This window comes from Ambystoma mexicanum, chromosome 2q, assembly GCF_040938575.1.
Source record: "Ambystoma mexicanum isolate Mex_15411 chromosome 2q, UKY_AmexF1_1, whole genome shotgun sequence".
Taxonomy (NCBI): Eukaryota; Metazoa; Chordata; class Amphibia; order Caudata; family Ambystomatidae; genus Ambystoma; species Ambystoma mexicanum.
In genome coordinates this window covers 1,264,037,333-1,264,061,794 of record NC_090924.1, presented here as the reverse complement: position 1 = coordinate 1,264,061,794, position 24,462 = coordinate 1,264,037,333, and the positions used below count along the sequence as shown (strand labels likewise).

At 42.7% G+C, this 24,462-nt stretch overlaps 1 protein-coding gene across 2 annotated transcripts in view; it reads left to right on the top strand.

The window, feature by feature from the left end:
• PHKA1 (phosphorylase kinase regulatory subunit alpha 1) overlaps nucleotides 1-24,462 on the top strand; it is a 2,290,600-nt gene that overhangs the window by 212,354 nt on the left and 2,053,784 nt on the right. For both annotated transcript variants that reach the window (XM_069648650.1, XM_069648649.1), the window contains exon 3: nucleotides 14,863-14,910. In XM_069648650.1, the coding sequence (XP_069504751.1) occupies nucleotides 14,863-14,910 (48 nt within the window). The remainder of the gene's footprint in view (nucleotides 1-14,862; nucleotides 14,911-24,462) is intronic.

Here is a 24,462-nt window from a genome sequence, read left to right as displayed (position 1 = left end):
GGATATAAGTGCCATGTAAAAGCAAAATAATTAAGAAATGGAACCTATAGGTTCCTGCAAGCTGTATCTGATGTAGTGATGTAAGTGAAGAAATCGTTGAGATGTGGGCAACCTGAGGCCCTCCATCCGTTTTAGCTTATAACTCCCATTAGCCCTACCCAGCATAGTCAAAGATGAAGAATCATAGAAGTTGTTGGCCACAACATCTGGAGTGCCAACGCTTGACAACCACTGCCCTAAAATCATACACTTTTCTCATTTGTCATCTCCATCTGAATGGAAAAATAGTTTGGATTTGTAGTGATTTTGCAAATGGACTGTCAGCATTGTGGATTGGCAACTATTTTCTGAATGATTTATCTGCTTGTTGCGACATCTTGGTAGAGCACTGTGAAATGTATAATCGACTGCTTTGACACGACAGTACGAAGCGACAGCCTTTTCTCCGCCATGTCTACTTTACTTTTTTCTGTTGCTGAGGGTACGACGCCTCTCTACACCCCCCTGCTGTGCCAGTCCATTGGGACAGATCATGGGTGGTGCGGGCAGAGGGAAGGCAGAAACCTATCCTCCTCCAGCGCCATCCAGGTGAGGTTTTAGACCTTCAGCTGAATTGTGTGTGCTTTCAAACGTTGGCCTCCTATTGGGGTCAGCAGAATGATGTCCTTTTCAGTCCCCTGGCTGGCAGTTTATTTTATCCCAAAAGTGCATGGTGAAGGAAACAATGTGCATGCTATACATGTTATGGCCAGAAATCAATTTATGTAATCCCAAATGCATATTCCAGTATGGCTTCTTTGACTCGCCTTTTGTTGTACCCCTATGTTATGGGCGTGGAGTTTGAGCTGGAGGGAGCAGAACAGGGGACACAGTCCCATGAGATCGAGTTTCCGAGAACAGCATGACCAGTTTTACTGTGTTTCTAGGCTAATCATCGGACCTATACGTATGCTTAGCAGTCATTGTTTTCAAAGGACACTCGTGTTTCTGCAAGGCCTTAGACTAAGACCACCATACTACTTTGCACAAGTCTAACTCAACAAGTTGGGATATGAGGACGATGCACACCCTGCGGAGTCAGCTCTGAAACAGTCTGTGTAGGCAGTATATGAATTAGGGTGTTGGCTGATTTATTTTTTAATTAATGCAACTATCACGGCAGTGACTTGTGGGTGTGCAACATATACGATCAGTCGACATCTGAGGCACATGCATGGCCCCTCACTTTCCTGCACCCTTTGCTTATGGTCATATATGGATGTTTATTGCCGTTACATGGAGATGTTTGATACATTGCATGTATCCACCCCACTAATTGCTTAGATGAATCACACTAAGTGAGATCACATGATTGGGCCCCTGGCTTTGCACAATGTGGCAGGTGAATTCTAGTTAAACCTGCAGCTTTGCTTTGCATAGTGTGACAGCAGTATGTGGATGCATGTACTGTACTCTCCATGCACTTTGTGGTTTAACCTTTTACTGTGGTGACTAATGGGACAGTTCTCTGTAAATCAATTGTGATTTGAATCCATATGTTTGTAATGTATGAAAGATTGTCAGGAAGGTATGCGGTTCTGTTTTTGTAATTCTGGTGCTGTGGTATGTTGCACTTTCAAGGGTGAATGTACTGTGGGATGGCCTACAGATATACGGACACCTGGAAGGTCACATTGGCAGACCACTAGTGTTTTGTGCATGTGCCTTCCTGTCTCGCACCTGCCTTGGTCATAACCCCTTGGATACATGCTTAGACCACACAGTTACACTTTTTGGTACTGTATTACAGGTCATGGTAGAGGTGCCATGGACACGGTTTGATTGGGGAGCAGGTGCAAGTGGACCTAGGCCACCTGGCCTAAGCCCCACCCACCTGGTGCCTTCCTGGTTGCCGCTCTTTTTCACCTTAGCAAGCCCCGCCCACCTGGTGCCTTCCTGCTTGCTGCTCTTTTCCCTACTTAAGGAACCCTCCTGCCTCTTTTCATTTGCAGCTGGGGAGCAGGTGCAAGTGGATCTAGGTCACCTGGCCTAAGCACCACCCACCTTCTTAGCCCTGCCTCTTCCTTCCTGCTCTTAGATCAAGGGCGTCTCTCGCCCGGGCGGCCGAAGCGAAGGGCAGACAAAGAAAAGGGCTATTCCTGTTCGGACCAGGAGGACCCAGGGCCTGAACCCCTGCTCAGACGGCAGGTTAGCATGCACCAACATGTGTTTACACCCTTTGTCCCACCACAGGCCATCCCCACCCCCCCTTGGTCCCCTCGTGATGTTCCCTTGTGCCCCCAACCCCTTCTCACACACAGATGTTGCCTGTTTTGCTTGATTCTTCTACCCGGCTTCCTCCCTTGACCCCCTCCAGCCTACTTCTGCAGGTGTCTGTCCTTATAAAATCTGGTTTCACCATCACCGTCTTGTGGCCAATGCTGGATTTGACTTTTATGGACTTCATTGATTCATGGTGCGTCACCCTTTCTCAACTCTCATGCTGGACTTCCTTTGCATCTTGTACTCATGGTGGCCCTGAATCATGCTGTTCCCATCTTCATCTTGGATCCTGGCTTGCAACATGTGTTTCTACTGACTTCTGCAATTGCATTCGCTCTTCCCTCTTGCTTCTCCACTCTTTTTGACTGCTTACTCACTGTTCTCCCCTCCCTTCTCCTATCTCCTCCCCTTACTTTCTTCTATGCACATACCCAATCAGAATTGTCCCTGGACCTAGTATGATAGCAACCTCATCTGTCTCCTCTCACCCCCAAACTCCATCCAGCACTATCTGAAATGTTGTTAGGGCCAATACGATAGTCGCTTGTTTTGTTCCTTCCCTCCTTTTCTGCACCCCTCTCCCTCACCTTTTTGTCTTTCTCCGGCTCTACCAGAAATGTCATCAGGCCTAGTACGGTAGTCGCCTGTCTGTTTCCATTTCCTTCCCACTCTCCCTCTCCCTTCCTTATCTATGTCGTAGCTCTTGCACTATCTAAAATGTCGTCAGGCTGAGTACGATAATTAATTTCACATCCTTTTTTATTTTTTTTATAAACCAATTTGTTATTGGTTTTCACAACAAACAAAACATAACCATCACACCCGACATTTTCAGTTACAAGTTTTTTAGCGTACATTTGCATTTGGTTAATATCTTCCCTCCTCCCCCCATTTTAACTCGAGCTTCCACCTCATTTTCCGGGCTTCCCTTCTCTTGGGGTTAATCCCCGTCGCTGCTCTCGGGCATGTCGCATTCACTGGAGTTGGCCCAGGAGGATCCTGACAGTGTGGCTACCATTTGTCTCCATGCTATCAGAGGTCCTACCTCATCATCCTCCCCCCCCGTTAGCTGCCTCATACCATGCTACTGTCTCGGCGTCCACCCATTTCAGGAGATCATTCCACCATACCTCTAATCTGGGGCTGCCAGCTGCTTTCCAGCTCATGGCTATTCTCCTTTTGGCCAAAATGTAGACCAGGTCCTTGAGTTTGCATAAGTGTTTCAGGTTGCGTGGTCTCGTAAATCCCCCCATCATGCATGCCCACACCGATTCCACATTTAGGTTGATTCACTTTTCAGATAGTCGTAGCTTGATTTCATCCCAAGATTTTCCCACCTCCGGGCACGCCCAGGACATATGGATCATCCCGGCATCCACCTCCCCGCACTTAGGACATTTTTGTACTTCTGCTCTTCCAAACCTGCCAATCTTTCGAGGAGTCATGTACGCCCTATGGGTGACTTATAACTGAATATGCTGCAGCCTTGCATTCCTGGACACCTTTTTGTGGCATCTTTGGGCTCTTTCCCACTGCCCATCTTGCATAGATTCTCCCGCCTCCTCCTCCCAGTCCTGTCTCAATTGGAGCAACTCCTTACCCACTCTGGACATTATCAATTCGTAAATCCGAGATGTCATACATAGTTACTATGGCGGTATCAGGTGGTTCTACTAGTGCTCTTTCGGCTCACGTTTCCTTCACCCGTTTGATTATTCTGGTAGATGTAATATATTGCCCTGTGTGTATCCCAGTTTCATCCCCCATTGTTTGAAAGTCCAGTGCCTCCCCCTCTTGCCATATGTCTCCCAAGGTCGCTAGGCCTACCGGCTCCCAATATTTGTGGATCCTTTTCCTCAGTTGCTCATCCACCCGGTGTAGCGCCACCAGTGGCGCCTGTGGGGAGCATGGGGTTGAGTTTCCTATAGCTCGACATGCTTTTTGCCACATCTTCCACCCCAGTTCCAACAATCTCATTCGCCCGTGCATCTCTGGTTTGGGTAGCCATATCAGTTCTTTTAGGAAATAAGGGTCGCATTTGCCCCTTAACAGGCTAGATTCTGCTGCCTCGTCTTCCGACAGCCACCTGGCAACATATTGTAGCTGCGCTGGCATGTGGTGCATCTCGAAGTTCGGCAGGTTTATACCCCCTCTGTCATACGTATTCTGTAGTTTCCATAGGGCCACTCTGTTTCTGGAGTTGTGCCACAGGAAGCCCCTACATAAACTCTGGAGTTTGGAAAAGAAGCGTTTAGGTGGTATATGTGGGATATTCACGAAAAAGTGTAGTAGCCTAGGCAGGACCACCATCTTGAGTAGGGGCGCCCTCCCCACCATGGCTAGGGGGAGCTTTGCCCAGAACCCCATGCTGTTCTTGATGCCTTCTACTGCTCCTTCCGTGTTATATTTTTGCTCGCCTGCGATCGTGTTATATATGTTGATCCCCAGGTATCTAAATGTTCTGGTCTGCCAGGCTATCTGCAAGATAGGTAGATTCTCCTTCGGAAATCCTCTATACCTCCCCAGGGGGAACATACATGATTTTTTGGGGTTCACCGCTATTCCCGAGAGAGTCACGTATCCCTCCATCACCTCCAAGATATATTGCAAGTTTTCCTCTGGGTATCGCAGGTATAGCAGCATATCATCCGCATACAATGATATCAAGGGCGGTAGCCCCTTATTGTGGACCCCTATTTCTTCGTACTGCTGTCTCAGACAGATCGCTAGTGGCTCTAGGGCGAGGATGTACATCATCGGGGACCACGGACAGCCCTGTCTCGTGCCTCTACTAAGTTGCCATTTATCTGACATTATCGCTCCTGTTTTGACCCTGGCTGTTGGGGAGCCATACACCATTTTCACCCATCGCAGGTACCCTGGTCCCATCCCGTATTCTTTCAAGGCCGCCAGCATCCAAGGCCACCTTACAGACTCGAAGGCTTTCACTGCGTCTAGCGAAACTACTGCTATTTCCCTTGGGTCGCCCTCTGCCTGTTCTATAATGTGGTGGAGCCTCCTGTGGTTATCAGATATACTCCTGCCTGGGACATATCCGGTTTGATCCAGGTGTAGGAATTTATTTATTATCCGCTTAAGTCTATTCGCCAGCACCGATGTGAACAATTTTGGTGTCCTGGTTTAGTATGGATAGTGGTCTGTACGATCCACAGTCTGTGCTTGGCTTGTCAGGTTTGAGGAGAGGAATAATTACGGCCTCCCTCAGAGATTCCGGCAGTTTCCCTTTATCAAAGGCCTTGTTTAACATTGCTAGTAGCGGGGGGAGCACTTCTTGTCTATATTTTTTATAGAATTCTTTAGGGAGCCCGTCCGCCCCGGGGGCTTTGCTCATGGGCAGGTGTATTACCACTGTCTCTAATTCTTCTATTGTAATGGGGTTATCCAGGCACTCCCTATCTTCCTCGCTCATTTTGGGAAGTCCAATGTCTTCTAGCGTCTCCCGAGTCTCCCACTCTGCCTTCTCTCCTGTATCTTCATATAGGTGTTTATAGAATCTAAGGAATCCCTCGTTCACACTCTCCTGGGTGTTCCAGACTTGGCCCTCTTATCCCGATATCTCTCAAATTGCTGTCCTTGGTGTTTCGTTCTTGTATAGCCAAGCAAGCAGCCTCCCTGGTTTGTCTCCCCCCTGCGTGTTGTCTTTCGATGTGTTTTTTATATTTCAGGTTGCATAATCTCTCCCATAGCCCAGCGCATGCCTGTTGTAATTGGCTTACACATTCGGCATCTTCCTGTGAGGTGCCCACATTTTTCATAAATGCTTCTAGTGTCTTTTCTGTCTCCTGTAGCTCTTGCACTATCCCCCCCTTGAAGCCCTCTGGATTTGGATATGGCCGCTCCTCTCACCACCACCTTAAAGGCCTCCCACAGGGTACCCTCTGACTCCACGCTTCCTGTATTATTTTCGAAATACCCAATTATCTCCTCCCTTAAGTCCACTCGGAATGCGGTGTTCTTCAGTGCCTCGTCTCTAAGCCTCCATGTTGGGATCCTGGCTCTGGGGGGTTGATGTCGCCACGTCAGAACCAGAGGAGAATGGTCCGATAATATTCTCGCCTTATATTCTGAACACGTCATTTCCCCCACCAGTTACAGAGTGGCAAACATGTAATCTAGCCTCATGTGCAGGTTGGGTGGGGTGGCATAGTGTGAGTATTGCCCATCATTCGTGTGTTGCTGCCTCCATATGTCTTCCAGCCCGAAGTCTGTCAACAGGGCTTGTAGCGTTTTCGCTGCGGGGGTGGGCTTATCTAGTTTCATGTCTGACCTGCCCATTTTGGGGTTTAGCTTACAGTTGAAATCTCCCCCCCCCCATATGACCGCTCCTATGTGGGGACTGATTTTACTGTATAGTGTCTTTAAAATAGGCCACTGTGTCTTGGTTAGGTGCAGATGTGTTTATGATACACACTTCTCTATTCTCTAGCAGCCCCCGAACGGCTACCATCCTCCCATCTGGCTCCACCGTGGCCTGTAGCATCTGGAAGGGCACATGTGGCACCACCCAGATGAATACTCCCCTGGCGTATGCGGAGTACATTGCTCCTACAGTGGTCCCTCTCCATTTTTTCTTTACCGCCTCTTGCTTCTCTTTAGCGAGGTGGGTTTCTTGCAATAGGGCTATGACCACTCTTTGCCTTCTCAGGTACATCATTACCTTGTTTCTCTTCAGATAGCTGTTGAGTCCTCTGACATTCCAGGTTACTATTCTAAGATCTCCCGTTATCGTCCGCATCCATCCCTCCTCCCTCCCTCCTTGTCCCTCACTCCAGTTGTACTTGGAGTGAATCATGCGCAGGGGCCCATGGGTGCAAGCTCGTTCCCTAACAACTACCCCTACTACCATAACCATCAACACACTGCAAACCCCCCAACATTCCCCCCCCACGGCTCCCTCCCAATACCCAACTGTAGCCCAGTTCCATCCCTGCATCTCAGGCCTTCCCGCATCTGGTCCTACCCTGTATGTCGGTGCTAGGAACCCAGCAGGAGGTTGCTGCACTACTGGCAACCTAACTAATCTGTCTAGTGGGGTATGAGATGGGTCCTCTGTGCCTCCTGCATGTTGCTTCAATATTTTCTCTCCGCCTCGTATACATCCTAACTTCTCCCAAATCTATGCAGAACTATATTTCAAGTCCCATTTTCATTATATATACAGCACCTCAGTGTTCTGGGCCGACTCTTCACTTCTCGTCTCTGCTCTCGCGTTGCTCCTCCGCCTCCTGCGGACCATTCTGTGTCCAGCCAGTTCATGGCTTCCTCTGGGGTCTCGAAGAACAATTCCTTGTTTTTTTTAAAGACTTTCAGTTTCGCAGGATACTTCAACATGTATCTGAGGCCCACCTCCCGCATTCTCCTCTTAACTGCTCCAAAGTTTAGTCGGCGTCTTTGCCCCTGAAGTGTGACAATACTCAGGATTCTTTTCCTATCCCAGTAATGCAGTATTTTGGCAATGATTGGCCTCAGCGGTGCACCCGTTGCCAGTCTTCTTGAAACTGCGCAGTGGGCTCTCTCCACCACAAATCCTAGGGAGAGCGCCCCTCACTCGATCTCCTGCAGCAACATGGTTTCTATATAGTCCGTGGGGTTTGAGCCTTCCTCGCCTTCCGGGAGCCCTACGATGCGTACATTTTTCCTTCGGCCTCCTCAGCCCTGCTTTCCAAGTTGCTCACTTGTTGGCGCAATATGTGAATCTCGGAGGCGTTCACCTTGCAGGTGGTGGTGTTTGACTGGACTTCTTTTTCTAGCTCACTTGTGCGTTCGGCTATCGCTTTGACATCTTGTCGCAATAGGTTGACGTCCACTTGTACAGCGTATATCTTGAATTCAAGTGAGGTCTTGAGGTTTGCCATAGCTGCTTCCAGTTTTGTTTCCCACGTGACCTTTAAGTCTGCTATTGCCTCTAGGATCTGCCTTTCACTACTCGTTGGTCCGGTGTCCGTCTGTGGGCTCCTCTTTGTTGCTGGTACCCTCCGTTGATTGGGATGACCTGGCAAATTCGTCCATGGTGGGTTGCTTCCCTTTCGTTTTGGGAAGTTTGGATGCCATTTCAGCAACTGCTGGTGTGTTCTCCTCTGGTCTAATAGGGCTGGGTGTCAGTTGTGTGAGCTGCACTGGCTCAGTGCCTCTTGGCTTTGTGCCGAGGGGCTGTTGGTTGCTCTATTGACGGCCAGAGTGTCTGTCCAGGTATAATCAATTTACCTTCCACAACTTCATATGGTCTATAGATTACCCACAGAACATGCATAGGGGTCGTCAGTGTGTGTATAAACACAATTTTGATGAAGCCATATGGGCAAAAACTTGTGAAACACGCAGACAATTAAGAATAGCAAGGAAGGAGGCACAAAATAAATCTAGTCTTCCAGTAGCGACAAAAATAATTAAAAACCACTATAGGAGTTGGTCCAGACATCATAAAGGGGGGAGCTAACTGCAAAATGACACGAAAGCAATGCTGCGTGCTTTGAGTAACAGTTCTGCGTGCAATTTCTGGTCGCTTATTAATAATTATAAAACTGATCAGAAGGTCGCTCAAACGAATAATGTAACAGAGTTAAGTTGGCTGAATTACTTTGGTGAAAAATATCAAAAACACGAGGAGAGCTTGCCTTCAAAGGGGGTGGAGGAAAATGGGGGCTAAGATTTGACAAAGGTGACATTCTAGATTTGATTAATAAATCTTCATCTAGATCAGCGGGACCGAACGGCCTCACCTATCAAGTATTCAAAGGGAATGTGGCCCTGTGGGCACAGATCCTCCACACACTATTTAGGGGAATCATAGACAAAAGATCGATTCCCCTTTCTTGGAAGTCGGCAATAATAGTGCCGATTTTCAAGACGGGGGAACCGTAAAAATCTGATTAGTTATAGGCCAATCACGTTACTGGACGTAGAGAGCAAACTGTTCACCAGTCTCGTACTAAGAGAACTTGAAACTTGGGCCGAAGAGGGCAACATACTTCCCAAACAGACCGGTTTCAGAAGAGGCCACTCAACATCATTGAATGGCATAATACTTGCCTCATTAACATTGTTAATCTATATGAAGCGTTCATTGACTTGTCGAGTGCATTCGATTTGGTTAACCGCAACAGGCTTTGGTCCAAGCTAGAGCAGAAAGGGCGCTAAAAACATTGACGAATGTGCTTGTAAGTCTTCATGAAGGCAACACAGCCAGAGTCAGACTTAATCTGGAAGATCTATCAGATTACATACAAGGCATAAATGAGTTTTCAAAAAAGCAGAATTTGCTAATTAAAATAATTTTGATTAGCAAATAAACCTATTTGATTAGCAATTTTGTACTCCCATTTTAAATGTCACCAGAAGTTACTTTTACCCCAAGACATACAATTAGCAAGAATACAGCATTACTATGTACCATATACATTCATTCAATGAGTTTAAAATGTAAAGGTTCACTACATGAATGGACTACATAAATAGATCTGATTAAAAAAAAGCTCTGTAAACATTTTTCAGTTCAACGCTCTGTGCAGCTGGGTCATGCAGCAGTCAGTGGTGCATAGTGCAGTGTCCATCTCAATAAGACATCAATAAAGACGCAATTGTGCGTGTGTCCTTTTTATTTGATTATCAAGTTTCATTTAACTAGTGTTTGGCATAAAACAGTCACAAGCAACTGCCCAAGATGAAGACAGCAGCTACAATGTGTTTATGACAAATTGGGGACATTAGTTATCTTATTCTGCAGAACCAAATGGCTAGATGCCAGTCTCTTGGTCTGCCCAGGTCAGTGAGGCCCTGATGCAGCACCTACCAGTTACTAGGGCCATAAAGTTACATCTGCGAGACAAATGGGCCCAGCAGGTTAACATGTAATCATCCATTTGTGGTCTGGCTTATTGCAGGACAGCAAAAACAGAGATGATTTAAAAGATGATTTAAAAGACACCTAAAACCAGCAGAAAAATCCTCAGGGTGCCCAAGAGGTTGCAAATCTCTTCTCTAAACCTATAGCACACAGGCACCTCATTTTGTGACTCCACAGCATTGTTTGAATTACTGAGTGCCAAGTTAGCAGCGAATTGTGCAATGTAATGCCCATCAGGCCACCAACACTTCCTAAGGATAAATAATGCACATTTCTGTTCTTGCCAGCACACTGGTGTGGCTGGGTTGGATCAAATGATTTGCCCAGGATCACACAGTTTGGTTAAGCAGTGAAGCCAGAATTTGCCAGCAATTTACCACATACCTTCCAAGCTCTAATTAGTACACATTTGTTTTGTGTTTCAAGAACCACAAAATGGTTGTTTATTTGCAAAGAACACAAATCACTCGAAGCAACCACCTTTGGGAGAGTATTTGCACCACCCTGAATATAAGACAAGTGACAGCCCCATAACATAACCTGCTTGCAAAAGGCCTTTTAAATATTGTTCCATTCTCGTAAGGCGCTGCCTATAGCACCAACACAAAAGATTTCTTTTAGTATAAAAAGATGGGCTATGCTTTTCTTACTTCTCTGGTGACTATTCGTTTGTTGTCAGTCATTGTGAAGGTTCACTCTTTCCTGTTATCCTCTACAGACACATTCCAATGTCTACAAAACAGACAAACAGCACCTGATTACCCACAGCAATGTGCTTAAGTGGCTGGAAATATTTTCCCCACCGGAATGGGTAGGAGAAGTATTACTGCCAGCCCAGCAATCTGGGACAGCATCCGGGCCTTTTAGCCTTTTCATTTGAGAAGGGCCATGAGCCTCAGGGATGTCCACAACAACTACCCCATGTTGCCAGTTTGCAGTGTTCTACAATAACACAGCAATTTATATATACTTTTGTTCTGGGGCTTAATGCCTTAGCTGCATTTGCGGGAGCCCTTCCGGCCGTCACTTCCCTTGGGGTATACAGAAGTGTTATCACCTCGTTGCCTTTTCACACAGGTTCCCCCACAGCAGGCAGTTGCTGACATAGGCTTTATATAGGATTTATAGTTTTTCAGTGGGTATTATTGTTTCAATTTCCTGCTGCCTGGCTGTTTAGTGATAATCGGCGGCTGTTAACCCCCCAGATTATTTCTTTGTCATTTCATTGGGTAAAATTGATGTGACATCTACTGTGATGTCATCATATGCTACTTACTATTTTTGAAACTGGTCCCAGAATGTTGGAATGTCAGTCTTCTATCAAATTATCTAGATGGATAGCAGTGTGCTTTAAAACTGCAGTTAACTGACATACAAAGACGTTCCAAAATGGATCAGGTTTCACTGGAACCCTGGCTTTCAGTCTCGTGATTAAATGCTCGTGGCACCTTAATCACGAGACTGAAGGAATATTTAAAGGCCTACTGCAGCACCATGCTGTTATTAGTGTGGGCCTGGGTGCTTAGAAAGTGGCAATTATTTCCACACACTTTGTAAGCACCCAGGCGCCGCTCTAATAACAGCATGGTGCTGCAGAAGGCCTTTAGATATTCCTTCAGTCTTGTGATTAAGGTGACACAAGCACTTTAATCACAAGAGTGAAAGCCAGGGTTCCAGTGCACCCTGATCCGTAATGGAATGTCTTTGTAATGCCCATCAGGCCACCATAGAGTGACCAAATTTATAAAGTAAAAAAAATAGGACAGGGCAAGTAACATAAAAGTAGGACTAACTCTTGAAAGTGGCTGTCAAGGCACTACACTTCGGTAGCGTTTGGAGGAGAAGGGGGTTTAAGTGTTGCTGTTCAAAGAAACACATATTATAATACATTTATTACAAACTAGCGCTATCTTAATTTGTCAAATAAAGCATGTATTCTGTGTGAGATTGTGCATTCCTGCCTGCAAGCTATAAAGACCTACTACAAAAAACCGAGACCACTACAGTTTCCAATGGGAACATAATCTTGAGAAAGGGGGACAGAGCACCAAATATTGGGACAGTCCCAGCAAAACCGGGACGTCTGGTCACCGTAGGCCAACAACATAGCCTGCTTGCAGATGGCATTTTAAATATTCTTTCAGTCTCGTGATTAAAGCGCTTGTGGCACTTTTAAGCACTAGACTGAAAGAAATTAAAAATTCCCTCTGCAAGCAGGCTACGTTATTACTGCAGGCCTGGGGGCTTGGAAAGTGGCAGAAATAATATTTCTCCCGTCTGTTTCTGCGACATGATTCTAAAATTAAAACGCAAACCAGCGCTATCGTATTGCAAATTGCGATGTGATACCGCTTATTTTATGCCTTGACATAAATGTGAACTGGGGGGGTCAGACAAGGCTGTATGGTGGCTCCATTTCTCCTTAAATTCTACCTGGGAGATTTTGGTCAGGCAATAGACTCCTCAGCATTGGCAAGTACGAAGGTGGGTTCTCTGGCTATTAAGTGGCTTATGTACGCAGACAATATTGTCTTGCTAGACAGGACACCAGTTGGTCTACAAAGACTTCTAACTGCACCCGACCTATATATGAAAGGAAAATATCTAGTCGTTAACCCGGAGAAATCGAGGATTGTCATTTTTGGAGAAAAGGGTGTTCGAGGAGTTGGGTTCCCTTGGACAATAATAGGTGGTTGGTTAATCCCTGTGGTCAAGGAAGTAGTATACCTTGGATATACTTTTCATGCGGTTCCTACAATTGGGACGCAGCACGCAGAAATATTGGCCAAATGCACGCAGTTAAAAGCTCCAATGAAGAAGATTCTAGGCCTATATTGTGAATTTTCCATTTTGACAATAATAAAGTTCTATGCGGCAAAAACGATTCTAGTGTTACTCAATGGAATCGAGGCTAAACCCCATCTTTGGTCCATGGACAAGCAAAACATAGAAGCCAACATTTGGAAACAAGTATTAGGTTTGCCAAAAAGCCTTCAGATGGCAACTCTAAGGTATGAGCTAGGCTTGAGATCGCTTAAGATTTTGGTGATTGGAAATTGCTTTCCTTGTTTAGATCCATTATGGTGCCAATGTCGAACACGCTTTATGAAGATCTTTTGGATCACTTGAACTCAGACTCTTCCTTAACTTTAAGAGAACTCAAGAAAATAGCAGATGAGATCCTGGCCTATTGTGAGTAAAACAATCACACATTGATCACTAAACCTTTAAAGGTTAAGAAAGCACTCAAAATGAGGATTGGATCAAAACATCAGATACTGTGAGGGCTTCTTCAATTCCTGCATCTTTTTTCAAGTACGGTAAAAAGCAGAGTTACCTTCCAAGGTATCTAACAAAGTTTCCAGATATGAGAGGAAGGCAGAATTTTGAGAGTATGTCTGAACCTGATTAAAACGTGCTCGGTTTTGTCCAAATGGGGATTAACAGAGGGGGCTCGGACTCTGTGCCCCAAATGTATAGACCTGAGAGATCAGACGATTGAGCATATATTGAGAATCTGCAGGGGAACTTGGGACATCCGGGTCAAATACTTGGGTAACTCAATTAGGTCTATTGACCGTCTTTCATCAAGCACTCTTTGGGAAAGAATGATGTCTGGGTATGAGACTAAATTAACACTAAATGTCATAAGAGTGTTACAGCATACAGGATTTATTACGCAGGAATTTTGGTAATTTCTCCGCTGTTAAAAGAAGGTTGTACTTCTTTTTTTTTACTTTTAGCTTCATATACTTGCTATGTGAATATTTTTTTCTTTTTTCTCTTTTATTTATTTTAAAGAGGATAATTTATATTGAAATGATTTTAATTGTATGATGAACTTTTCTTTTTATGTAAGAAAGCTTGTGTAAAAACCTAAATCGGTTATATCACAGTAAAATAATGGTTAAAAAAACATTGTAATTGTGTGAATACTTGCGTCAGGCTCCCAATATTAAAAATAGATTTTTGTTCTCTCACCCCTGTCACTGGTATGTGCTACCTCCTGTCTACCTGATTGAAGCCAAAAAGGCCCTTATTTTGGTAAAGCCACCTTACCCAGGGACTGCCTCTGATCGGTTTTGCTTACTTTATAAGTCATTTCTGTCGAAATGACACCTTTGTTAATCATTACAACTATTCTTCTTTTACCACATTTCGAAAGGACAATCCCAATGGTGTTGCACCGTCAGTTAAATGTGTCTATGCACATCTGTAATTTTCTATAATTGTTTTTCAAATCACCTAAAATGTACGAGTCATCGGAATTATCACAACAGTGAATCGAGAATATTGAGATAAAATGACATACCATATACCAACACAGATGCAAGAAACATTTTTCTTTACTCTTTGGGAGGATCAAATAATGTCAGTTTTCGAAAGAAATAAGATTTTAAGAACCTTGCAACTTCAGATGTTTTCCCTTTTCCTCTCCAGTGCTTCTTATGATATGGCATTTATAGCGCGCCTAAACACAAGTGTTTCAAGGCTCGAATTACGCCGAGTTACCTTATTTTCCTCGTGTGTGCTTTTTTCGCGGCTTTTGCTTGCACTGAAAGTTCTCCTTGCGCAATTCGACTCAGATGGCGTAGGCGATCTTCAGTGTGAGCAGGGTTGTAAGTTTACACAGTGGAGCCCCTGCAAAGGTTGCATACCTGCAACTGCCGCATATTTCGCTCATATATCCTGGATATAATTTAATCTGTTTATTTCTGTTTTTTATGTTCCCACAGAGCGTGGTGAAGCTGATGAGAGGGCTGTTGCATTGCATGATCAGACAGGTATGTGTACAGATGCTACATATTTACAGTGTGCATTGCAAAAATTGTGATTCACTAATAGTCCACGGACAGGATATTAAATCGGGGAATGCCATTGCCGCGGTTGGGGGTTCCGGGGGTAGGGAGCTGCTTTATGGTATTTCTCTGCCGTTCTCTCTCCTCGCAAATACAGTAATAACTTTTGGAATGATTCCCATCACTCAAGTGCATAACAGAGAAGCATCAAATAGTCACCAATTAACACAACCTATTCTCGGCCCCATTACTTTTGACAGTGAACTTGACATTCCCATATCACAGTGATCCCCAACTTGTATCTCGGGGGCAATTTGGAGCTCGGGAGCAACATGTTGCTTGCAGCACCTCACAATGTTGCTTGCCACTTGCTTTGGGCCACTGCGTGGAGGCCAAGGAGGAGGTAGTGCTAGAGTGATGCAGCAACAATGGCGGCATAGGCTGAGCCATGAAAGTTATGGAAATCTAGCCAAGCAGCCTACCCTGGCAGATAGACATAACCTATTACTTGTCAAGGCATCATCGCAGTGCGCTGTTAGAGGCTGGGGATTGAACTTTTCTAATGAACTAAAACACAGAAATCACGTTATCACAATGGGTGGTCGGCTGGGCTTACATTGTTGGCAGCATGGTAGGAGGCTCATGAGCTGAACCGTGGGGCTACAGATTAGACGTGCTTCATGAAGACGCAACACTTAAAATAAGGAGCGATAATTATGTGTTATTTATATAGCGCCTTAAACCAAATAACCCTGTCCTGCTACACCCGCACTGCCTGTGCCAGCTCTATTGACCTAATGATGTGGCAGATGAGGAGGACCTGTGGGCCCAAAACTAGGGCAGCCTTAACCGCAGAGGGAAGAACAAATGTGCTGCTGTTGTGATGAGCAGTAAAATAATGCATTGATGAACCTGCATTTAGTGGGCCAACCTGTCTCGGCAACACTCTGCAATCTTTGCATCACTTAGAGCCAGGAACACCAGCTGGAGCTGATCCTTCATTTGTTCAGCCACAACTGTAACCCACCTGGCCACCCCTTCTGCAGTCTGGTAAGGTGTTAATGGGGCAATTAGCAGAAGATTGGCAAATGCATAATGGCCAAATAAGTTGCATACATGCTCAACTGTCCATAGTTACATAGGTTCTAGATAGCTTTTTTGTACTGGCAAGATTTGTGTTTGCATCCACCATTCACATTATTGGTTGGAAATACCCAGTAATTTAAAATGTCTGTCCACATGCCCATGTTTGTGTTCTGATTAGCAGTGGTAATCTTCTGTTCCTACGGACATCTAGGTAGTGGACAATTGACAAATAGATTGCATGCTTACCCAACTTTCCATCATTTAATCAGTTACGTATGCCTAATTTGTACCTGCAGGGTTTGTGTTACTTATTCATTGCAGTGTCTTGGTAGAACAACTGTATCTTCTAATAGTTTGTCCATCTTGCATTTGGATAAACTTCATTACAAAAGAATTTACTGTTAATAATTTGTAGTTGAAATGACAGTACATCCCTCCAGTTACCACTCAGTACAGGGTTCTTTGATTGCTCCAATTTGTGACCAATATCACCGGCCTAATGTACTTTAAAATGCACCCTTTACCATTATGTTTGTTTGAAAATATTCCTTGAGGAGTAATCCTAAATCTCCAGTAAAACCTTTTTTAAATCCTGCATGTTGTGACCAGTGTTAATGGTTTTCTGTGCTTAAAGGTTGACATTTATTACTTACATCCTTTGTAAACCACGACTTGTTATCAAATTACGTGAAAAGCCATTCGAAATGTGCACCTCGACTAGATTATCACTCTAATTGCTTCACCTTTACAACTTCTATTCTTAATATTCAATGTATGGTTGTTTATATTTTTTTTTTATTTATAGTGTAATTGGTTAATTAAAACCTTAAACACTTATATAAATATACAAATATTGTGTCATTTAAGCAGATACATATAAACATATTAAAACATATTAAACATAATCATATTAAAAGTATTTGAAAATACAGGCAAACATTGATAATAGTCTAGGTCAGTTGTTCAAATTATGTTATATTATAAAGTGCAAATGGTCAGTTTCATTTTATATAATCCACCTATAAATATATGTATGTTTTTATAATCTATTAGCAAATCCTGGGATACCAAAATTGCTGAAATGCTAAAATAAAGGCATAGATGACCGATCATAAAAACTTTATAAGCGCATAGGGGCATTACCATACAATCATGTATTTCCAATATAGATTAGATTATGCAATTAGTCGATTTAGATCACTGAGCCTCCAATTCTCCTTAGGCGAATCAAAGTGAGGTTATTCAAGTAGTTATGCCATTTTCCCATTTCTTAACAATCTCTTTCCAAATATAAAACGCCGCACCTACATACATCAGAGAAGAGGCCATAAAAATACTTGACCAAAACTGATCAGTTGCTATCATCTTTAGATCACTAGTCAAGTCTTTATATCCCCTGTAGTATAGCTCAGTTAATTTGTTACACTTCGTAAGAAGGTGTCTAATGGTTTCCAGCTCATCTTTACACAGCCTGCATATTCTTTTCTCCCTTGGGATTCCTATCCATCCTCCTACATATTACAAGCATGGCAATTGGTTAAATCTCAATAACATAACAAATCTAGACAGTTCCATATTTGCACCTTTAAGGATATAGCTTCTAGGTTTGGAAGCTTCCAATACTTGGAGGCAATATTCCGTGAATCGCTTCTTATTTCCCAAGGAATCTAAATGATTGCACATATCCCACCTTATGGCTTTCTTTTTCAAAATTTTTATAATGAGATCTGGCTTAATCATTTCATCAGGAAGTGTAAAGTTTATATCCTTTAAAAAGCTAGTGGCAGTATACAAGTCTTTCATAAAACAATTACTATTATTATTCTTAATCATGCCACTGCCTACCAATTTTAGTAAACCCTCTTCTTTTTGGGATAACATTCTAATATAAAGCTTGCAACAATTTTTTCCATAGTGTGGTGAGGGAGGAAATGCATAATTCGCATCGAATAGCGGCCCTGGGAGAAGCTCTGGAGAGTCTCAATGCTGGTTTCCACAACTTTCCTTCTTTTTTTTCCAAATCCACCAAAAATCTCAAAGGTAAAGATTCCAGGGCATATAATGCACCCGGTATGATACAGCTTTTATAAATTTCCAAAAGGCCTTCCACTGAATAACCTCCTTTAGATCGTACATTACCACTAATCACATTCCATTTTCTGGCGACCTTAGCTGCTATCATCTCTTGATAATAATTAATGGAGGGTTTTTTGCATATTGGCATACCCAAGTATGGGGTAAGCCTCTACGATTTCAATGGTTTGTGTATCAATTTCCCATAGATAATTCGATTGTCTACACTTCGTTTTTCCCACATTTATCTTGAGATTATTTTGTGTCGCATGTTCATATAGTTCATCTAATAACCTCTGCAGGCCAATCGGCGTCCTGTCTAACAGCACAGTGTCATCTGCATAGGACAGCCAGCAAATTTGGCAACCCTCTATTTTTCGTGGAAAATGTCTTACATCATCAAATCTCGCTCCCATATCTACTACATAAAGATTATATAGCACCGGAGAGGTGGCACATCCTTGTTTGAGTCCCAGGTTAGTGGATATGGGAGAGGACCGGTTAATACCCTTATTCAAGCAAATAATAACAGAAGTATCTCTATAAATCTCCCGTAAAAGATGTAATACTAGCGGATTCATATTCCATTTAGCTAACTTGCTCCATAATCTGTCCCTATTCACACAATCGAAAGCGCTTGAAAAATCTATAAAACAAGCATACAGTTTATATATTTTTTTTACTAGTTTCTCCGAGCATGCAGTTTAGAGTGATCATGTTATCCAAAGTGCTAAAGCCCGCTCTAAAACCTGTTTGATAAGGTGATAGGAGCTTATTGTCTTATTGTCTTCAATCCAACCATTAATAATAGACAAAAGTAGCGAGCAGAAGATTTTACAGCTGGAGTCCGTCATAGCTAATAAACGATAAATATTAGGGCAGTTTCTATCCCCCTTTTTAAATATAGGGATAAAAAGAGCTTCTCTCCAACTGTCTTGGATTTCTCCGCTTTTCCAGATTTGGGTAAACAAAAGCAACAATATCTTGCCCCATTTTAGGGGATTTCTCTTGATCACAATATTCACTAATTTATCCGGGCCAGGGGCCCTTGATGTTTTCATCTTCTTAATTATGGCCAGAATATTAGATAGGTTAAATGGAAAGATTCTATCCTCGCCAGTCAGCCCCATTTCATGTCTTAAATTAGGTACATTTTCAACAAAATATAGGGCATTAATATGCTTGACCCATAGATCCAAAGATATGGTATTAACATCCGATTCAGTTTCCTCAGTAAGATATTCTCTATAGAGGTACCAAAACTTTTTCAAATCATGGGTGCTGCAGAATCATATTCCAATTAGCATTTTGGAAACAACTTTTATGTGGCCTGATCCAATTTTTATGTCTTGTGCGCACATTTCTGACCAACAATATTTTTTCTGTATTCTGGATGTTCTTATCTTTTTTAATTTTATAAATGTCCTTCCTCAATAGCATTTTCTTTTCTTGGATCTGACAATCATAAAGGTTCTTACGTTTCTTTGATTTGTTTCTCTTAAATTGAGTCAGTATCAACCTACTATTAGTATTCATCACCATATTTAAGAGATCTCCAATCACCTTAAAACCATTTAAAGTGATTTTCTGATCCAATATAGGTAAATAATCGAACAGCTCATTGAATCTATTTAGGTTCATTTCTGTCCAACAAATTCGATTATAGGCTCCATTAACTTATACGTTCAGATTTGCACCTACCGTATCCTTACTATCTCTATGTCCTCTGAAAAGGCATTTTAACACCCTATGATCGCTAAACAGGGAAGGGACATGATCAAACCTTATTACATTGTTTTTCAATCTTTGGTCTAAAAACATATAATCTAGTCTGTGATCACCAAGCCATTACTCCAGGTATCGTAGTTGGTATTCAAATTGGAGGGATCTTCAAACGGTAAATCCCAGTACTGGAGTAAAAGCAGCCAGGCAATACCATTCTTAATTTGAGGCATACGTTTTGAGCCCAAATTACCAATAATTGGAGGGGGTAGAGCCTCATATATGCCGCATTTATCTGTCCAATCTGTCATTTTTTTCAGAGCCATGTCGCAATAACTATTTAGATCGCCCACCAACATTACATGCCCTTCCGGAGAATTTTCCTTCCAATCATTAATTGTCTGTCTAATGACTTTTCCTATACTTTCAAAATCTTCCCCTCCAGGCCTAGAGTACACATTGATTATTAATAGATCTTTCCCTGTGATGATATTTTCTATAGTCGCACACAATACCCAGGGCGAGGAGGTCGGCAACTCATATTTTTTTTGCATTATAAGTGGATTTACCCCAATGCACAGACCCCCCTAGGTCTCCCCTGTCTGCTGCTAATGCTGATTTCATTATGATGATATAGCCATCCATCAGTAAGGTACCAAGAACCCATCTTTCTTGTAGGGCAAATATTTTGCTGTTCTTTAAATGGAGGTTACTTTCTTTCTGAAGGATAGAGCAGAAACCTCTGCTATTCCATGATATTACTGTAATTACGGATTCCTCTAATCAATTTTCCAAGCTATAATTTTCATTGGGAGTCCAGTAAGATGGTTTTAAGGATTTGCCTAGATTAGTGGTTGTTGGTATATTATGTTCTCTTGAACCAGGTTCAGTATTACTGGGACATTCTAATTGATTACATAGTATAATTTCATATTCATCATTCCAGATCTCTCCTGCATATACTCTAAGCAATTCAGCAATAACAGCTGTGCCAAAATGAACAATTGCCCAATTTTTCCAGCTGCCTACCTTTGGAAGAATTACTCTTTCTATATGAGATGATTTTATACTATGAAGTTGTGGTATACTCCCAAATCGTTCCAGCAACCATTTTCTATTTAAGTAGGGCTATTCTCTATATCCTCAGTAGGCTTTTTCTCTATAATTATACTTTTGCCCCTATTTTTTAACAATAGTTGTTTATCCTATCTCATTTCCTCATATGACTCTTCCTTACTCCTGCTATTCCCACTCATGGCCAATCTTTCCATTTCCTTATCGTATATCTTCCTATCTTCAGGTTTCAAACCTACTCTTTCCGAATTTACCAATATGTCTAGAAATCTCACTGTCAGTTCTTTTTTTCTCAACCGGAGGAGTGATGTCGATAATATAACAATTTTCTTCAATACTTGTGATATTCGCCTTTGGCTGAGGCTCTACCATTTCCTTGCTAGCGGGCATATTATTCTTATCATTAAGACAATTGCTCAATGTTTTAGTCTTGAATGCTTTTTCATTAGCAATGCCAGCTATAGGTATTATCTTTTCATTTAGTTCAAACCTGTTTGCGATCTCCATACATTCTATGTCATTGAGAGTGGTTTCTGCAAGTGCCAGCCTATTTTTTGTAGTAAAAACTTTCTTGCTGGCTTTAGCCTGTTTGCCACGTTTAGTTTTAGCACTTTTCTTATAATTTATTTTCCTATGCATTCTACGTCTACGTCCTTGGGACTGTTCAACCGAAATCTCTATAGCTATTTCCTCCTCTCCCGCTCGATGACAGCTCCTCTATATCAGTGTAGACTGGGGCACCCGCTGCCGTTTGGTTCTGTTCATCATTTTCCTCATTTACCATTTGGCAGAGATCACTCAAATCCCCCCCCTCCTGCCCCCATTGCAACATTTGGGCCATTTTGATCACATATGTTTTTTTGTTTCAACCACTCAGCAGTGGTCACAGTGAGCAATTCTTCAGTATTATTTAAGCCATCTTTACCAGGTCTTTCATAATTGGTTGTTCTTTAATCAACCTTGTACAAATACCTAAAAGAATGTCTACGGTAACAATTAATGAATCCATTTTTCCATTCATTGTAATACAATTATTGCCTTCCATTAGTTCTGAATCATTCTAAGCATCATTTATCTCATAGTCCGGAATAGAATCTATATCATCCTGTGCCATTTTTTCTAAATCAGGAGTCAAAGATACATTTGTGCCAATAATATTATTCATGCTGTAGGTCGTTTCAATGTTTCTTTCAGGTTGGGAAGGAAAAGAGCCTACTTGGATACCCATCGATTGACGTCTGAAATCCTGGCACATATTCAATAAAGAGTTATCATCAATCATTGACCTATTCCCAGGAATGGAGAGGATGTTTCCCCTAGCAAAATCTGTGGGAGGGTTGACTTTGGTAAGAAAGTCAGAGATTTTGGGCTGTTCCAAGGTGTTATTTTTCTTGTTGCCGTTTTTTCCCTTCTGTGTTAAGGAAGGTGCTATAGAAGTCTGAGGTTTAGGGTTTACAGTGTCACCCTTCTTCCGGGCATTTTGATCACATCTCAGTTTTGGAGCCATCTTCAAGATGCGGGATAGCTTAAGGTTATATAAAATAGAATATAATATATTTCTTTTCTTTGATAACAGACAGGTAAGGTAATCCCCAGATTGCTAATTATAAAATACCTGATAAAACAACAATAATCAGCTAAAAATTGTTTATAAAATAATTTGCGCAGTGCAATATTAAGTAAAAGCCTCTATGTCCCAAAAAATAATAAAAAGCCACTGTAGTTCAGGGCCTTTGTAGGCCTGATTCACCAAACAGGGAGAGGGAGAGGAATCCTCGCAGCCCTCCACGTTATCCAATCCGTCTTTAATCAGAAATTATGATCCAGAAATAGCCCGGTGCATATAAGTAGTAGTATTAGTGCACCTTATCGCCGCATGTCAAAGCAGAAGAAAGTTAGCAGGGTGAGGAACGCCCGATAGCTTGGGGAAGCAACAAGAGTCTGTCTCTTCCCCCCCGCCCTGTCTGATAACACTATTAGTATGAGTTGGTAATGTGCTATAATAATATAGCTTAAGGCCGTTCCACCAGCAAATTGAAGTATATCAGGATTTCGAACTCCCACCTTTAAGTATATGTTCAGTAGCTAAGTTAATTACCATCTGGCCGAGGGAGCTTCTCAAATGTGGCCCCCACGTCCCAGCGCAACAGCTCAACAGAAATATCGTGCCCTTTTCACCTCGTGGGCTTAATGCCGCAAGGGCAATGGCCAGGCACTTTAATTGCCAAAGAAAAATGGGCGGGGCCAAGCGGCGTAACGTTGGGGCTCAGCAGAAAGATTAGAGCAGCTGCTTACAATGCTGCGTGTGCTGCGTCCAGGAACTCCAGCTGATTAGATAGATTGGTTGTTTACAATTTATGTTGGTAAAGAAAAAAGTTGGTACTCCTGGTGTGATCCCCAGAAAAAAATGAGTAGTCAATATTTCAATTTATTCCATGTATTTGAAAGGAAAAAATGAGGAAATCTCTCCTGAAGAAACATAACCAAAGCTATGGGGAAACACGCCTTGGGAGATTAACCAATGTCAGAAGGATGATGAATGTATGGAACAAATACATGGAATGAATTGAAATGTTTACAATATTGACTACTCATTTTTTCTGGGGATCTCACCAGGAGTACCAACTTTTTTCTTTACTAATTTGGTTTACATATTGTCTCAGCCACAATATAGGCACTCCAAGTGCAGACCCTGGAATCCTAAAACTGAAAGTAAGGCACATAGGATTCGCTCTTGAGAGGTGTTATAGCTGGAATTGGCTGGAAAATTTGTTTTTTTAAAAATGTTTATAATTTATGTTGCAAATATTTTGCCACTACCTGAAATAAAATATATCCTCTGTAGGTATACATGTTGCTCACCGTTTGCTTTGGTAAGCAAATGTTGCTCATTGCCTACAGAAGGCTGGTGACTCCATCATATACAAGGGGTTTTAGCCGAACACCAGACAATTCTGGCCTCCTCATTTCAAAGGATTCACAAGCACGTATTGTCGCTTTCGCACCACCATGGATCCACTGATTGTAGTCCTCCTTTTATGATGCCTGCAAATGCTTCTTCTCCAGCATGGGGTCTGGCATGGATTCACATGCTCATGAATATTCACCGTCGTCAGGCTGGGAATCCTCGGTAAAGACAAAAATCAGTGTAAGTTTTGTTTCTGAGCTGTCTTTCTTAGTAGTAACCAATCACTGGTCTCTGGGTCATACTGTCCCCAGCCAATGACTGCCCTACCCCTAAGCCCCTCCCCTGGCAGCCATCCTCAGATTTTTACCACACGTTCAACTGTTGGGAGTCCTCGTGCTATAGCTCTCGAGCTTTTACTGCGCTTTGCGATTTTTCAAAGAGTTGAATCTCATTTTTTCAGTCGGTCAATCGAGCCTCAAGCTCCACCGTTTCTACTTCCGATCAACGGGGACCCGTTTTGGAAATTTCTACGCCCCTCAAGGGTGAAGTTTCCGTCGAGTTACACTTCTTGGAGGATTCCAGAAGACCTTGAGGCCTACCCCGTAGACATGGCCCAAGACAAAGGGAGCTCGACACCCAGATCCAAGCTGTTCAGGAACTGCCCTGGATGCGGA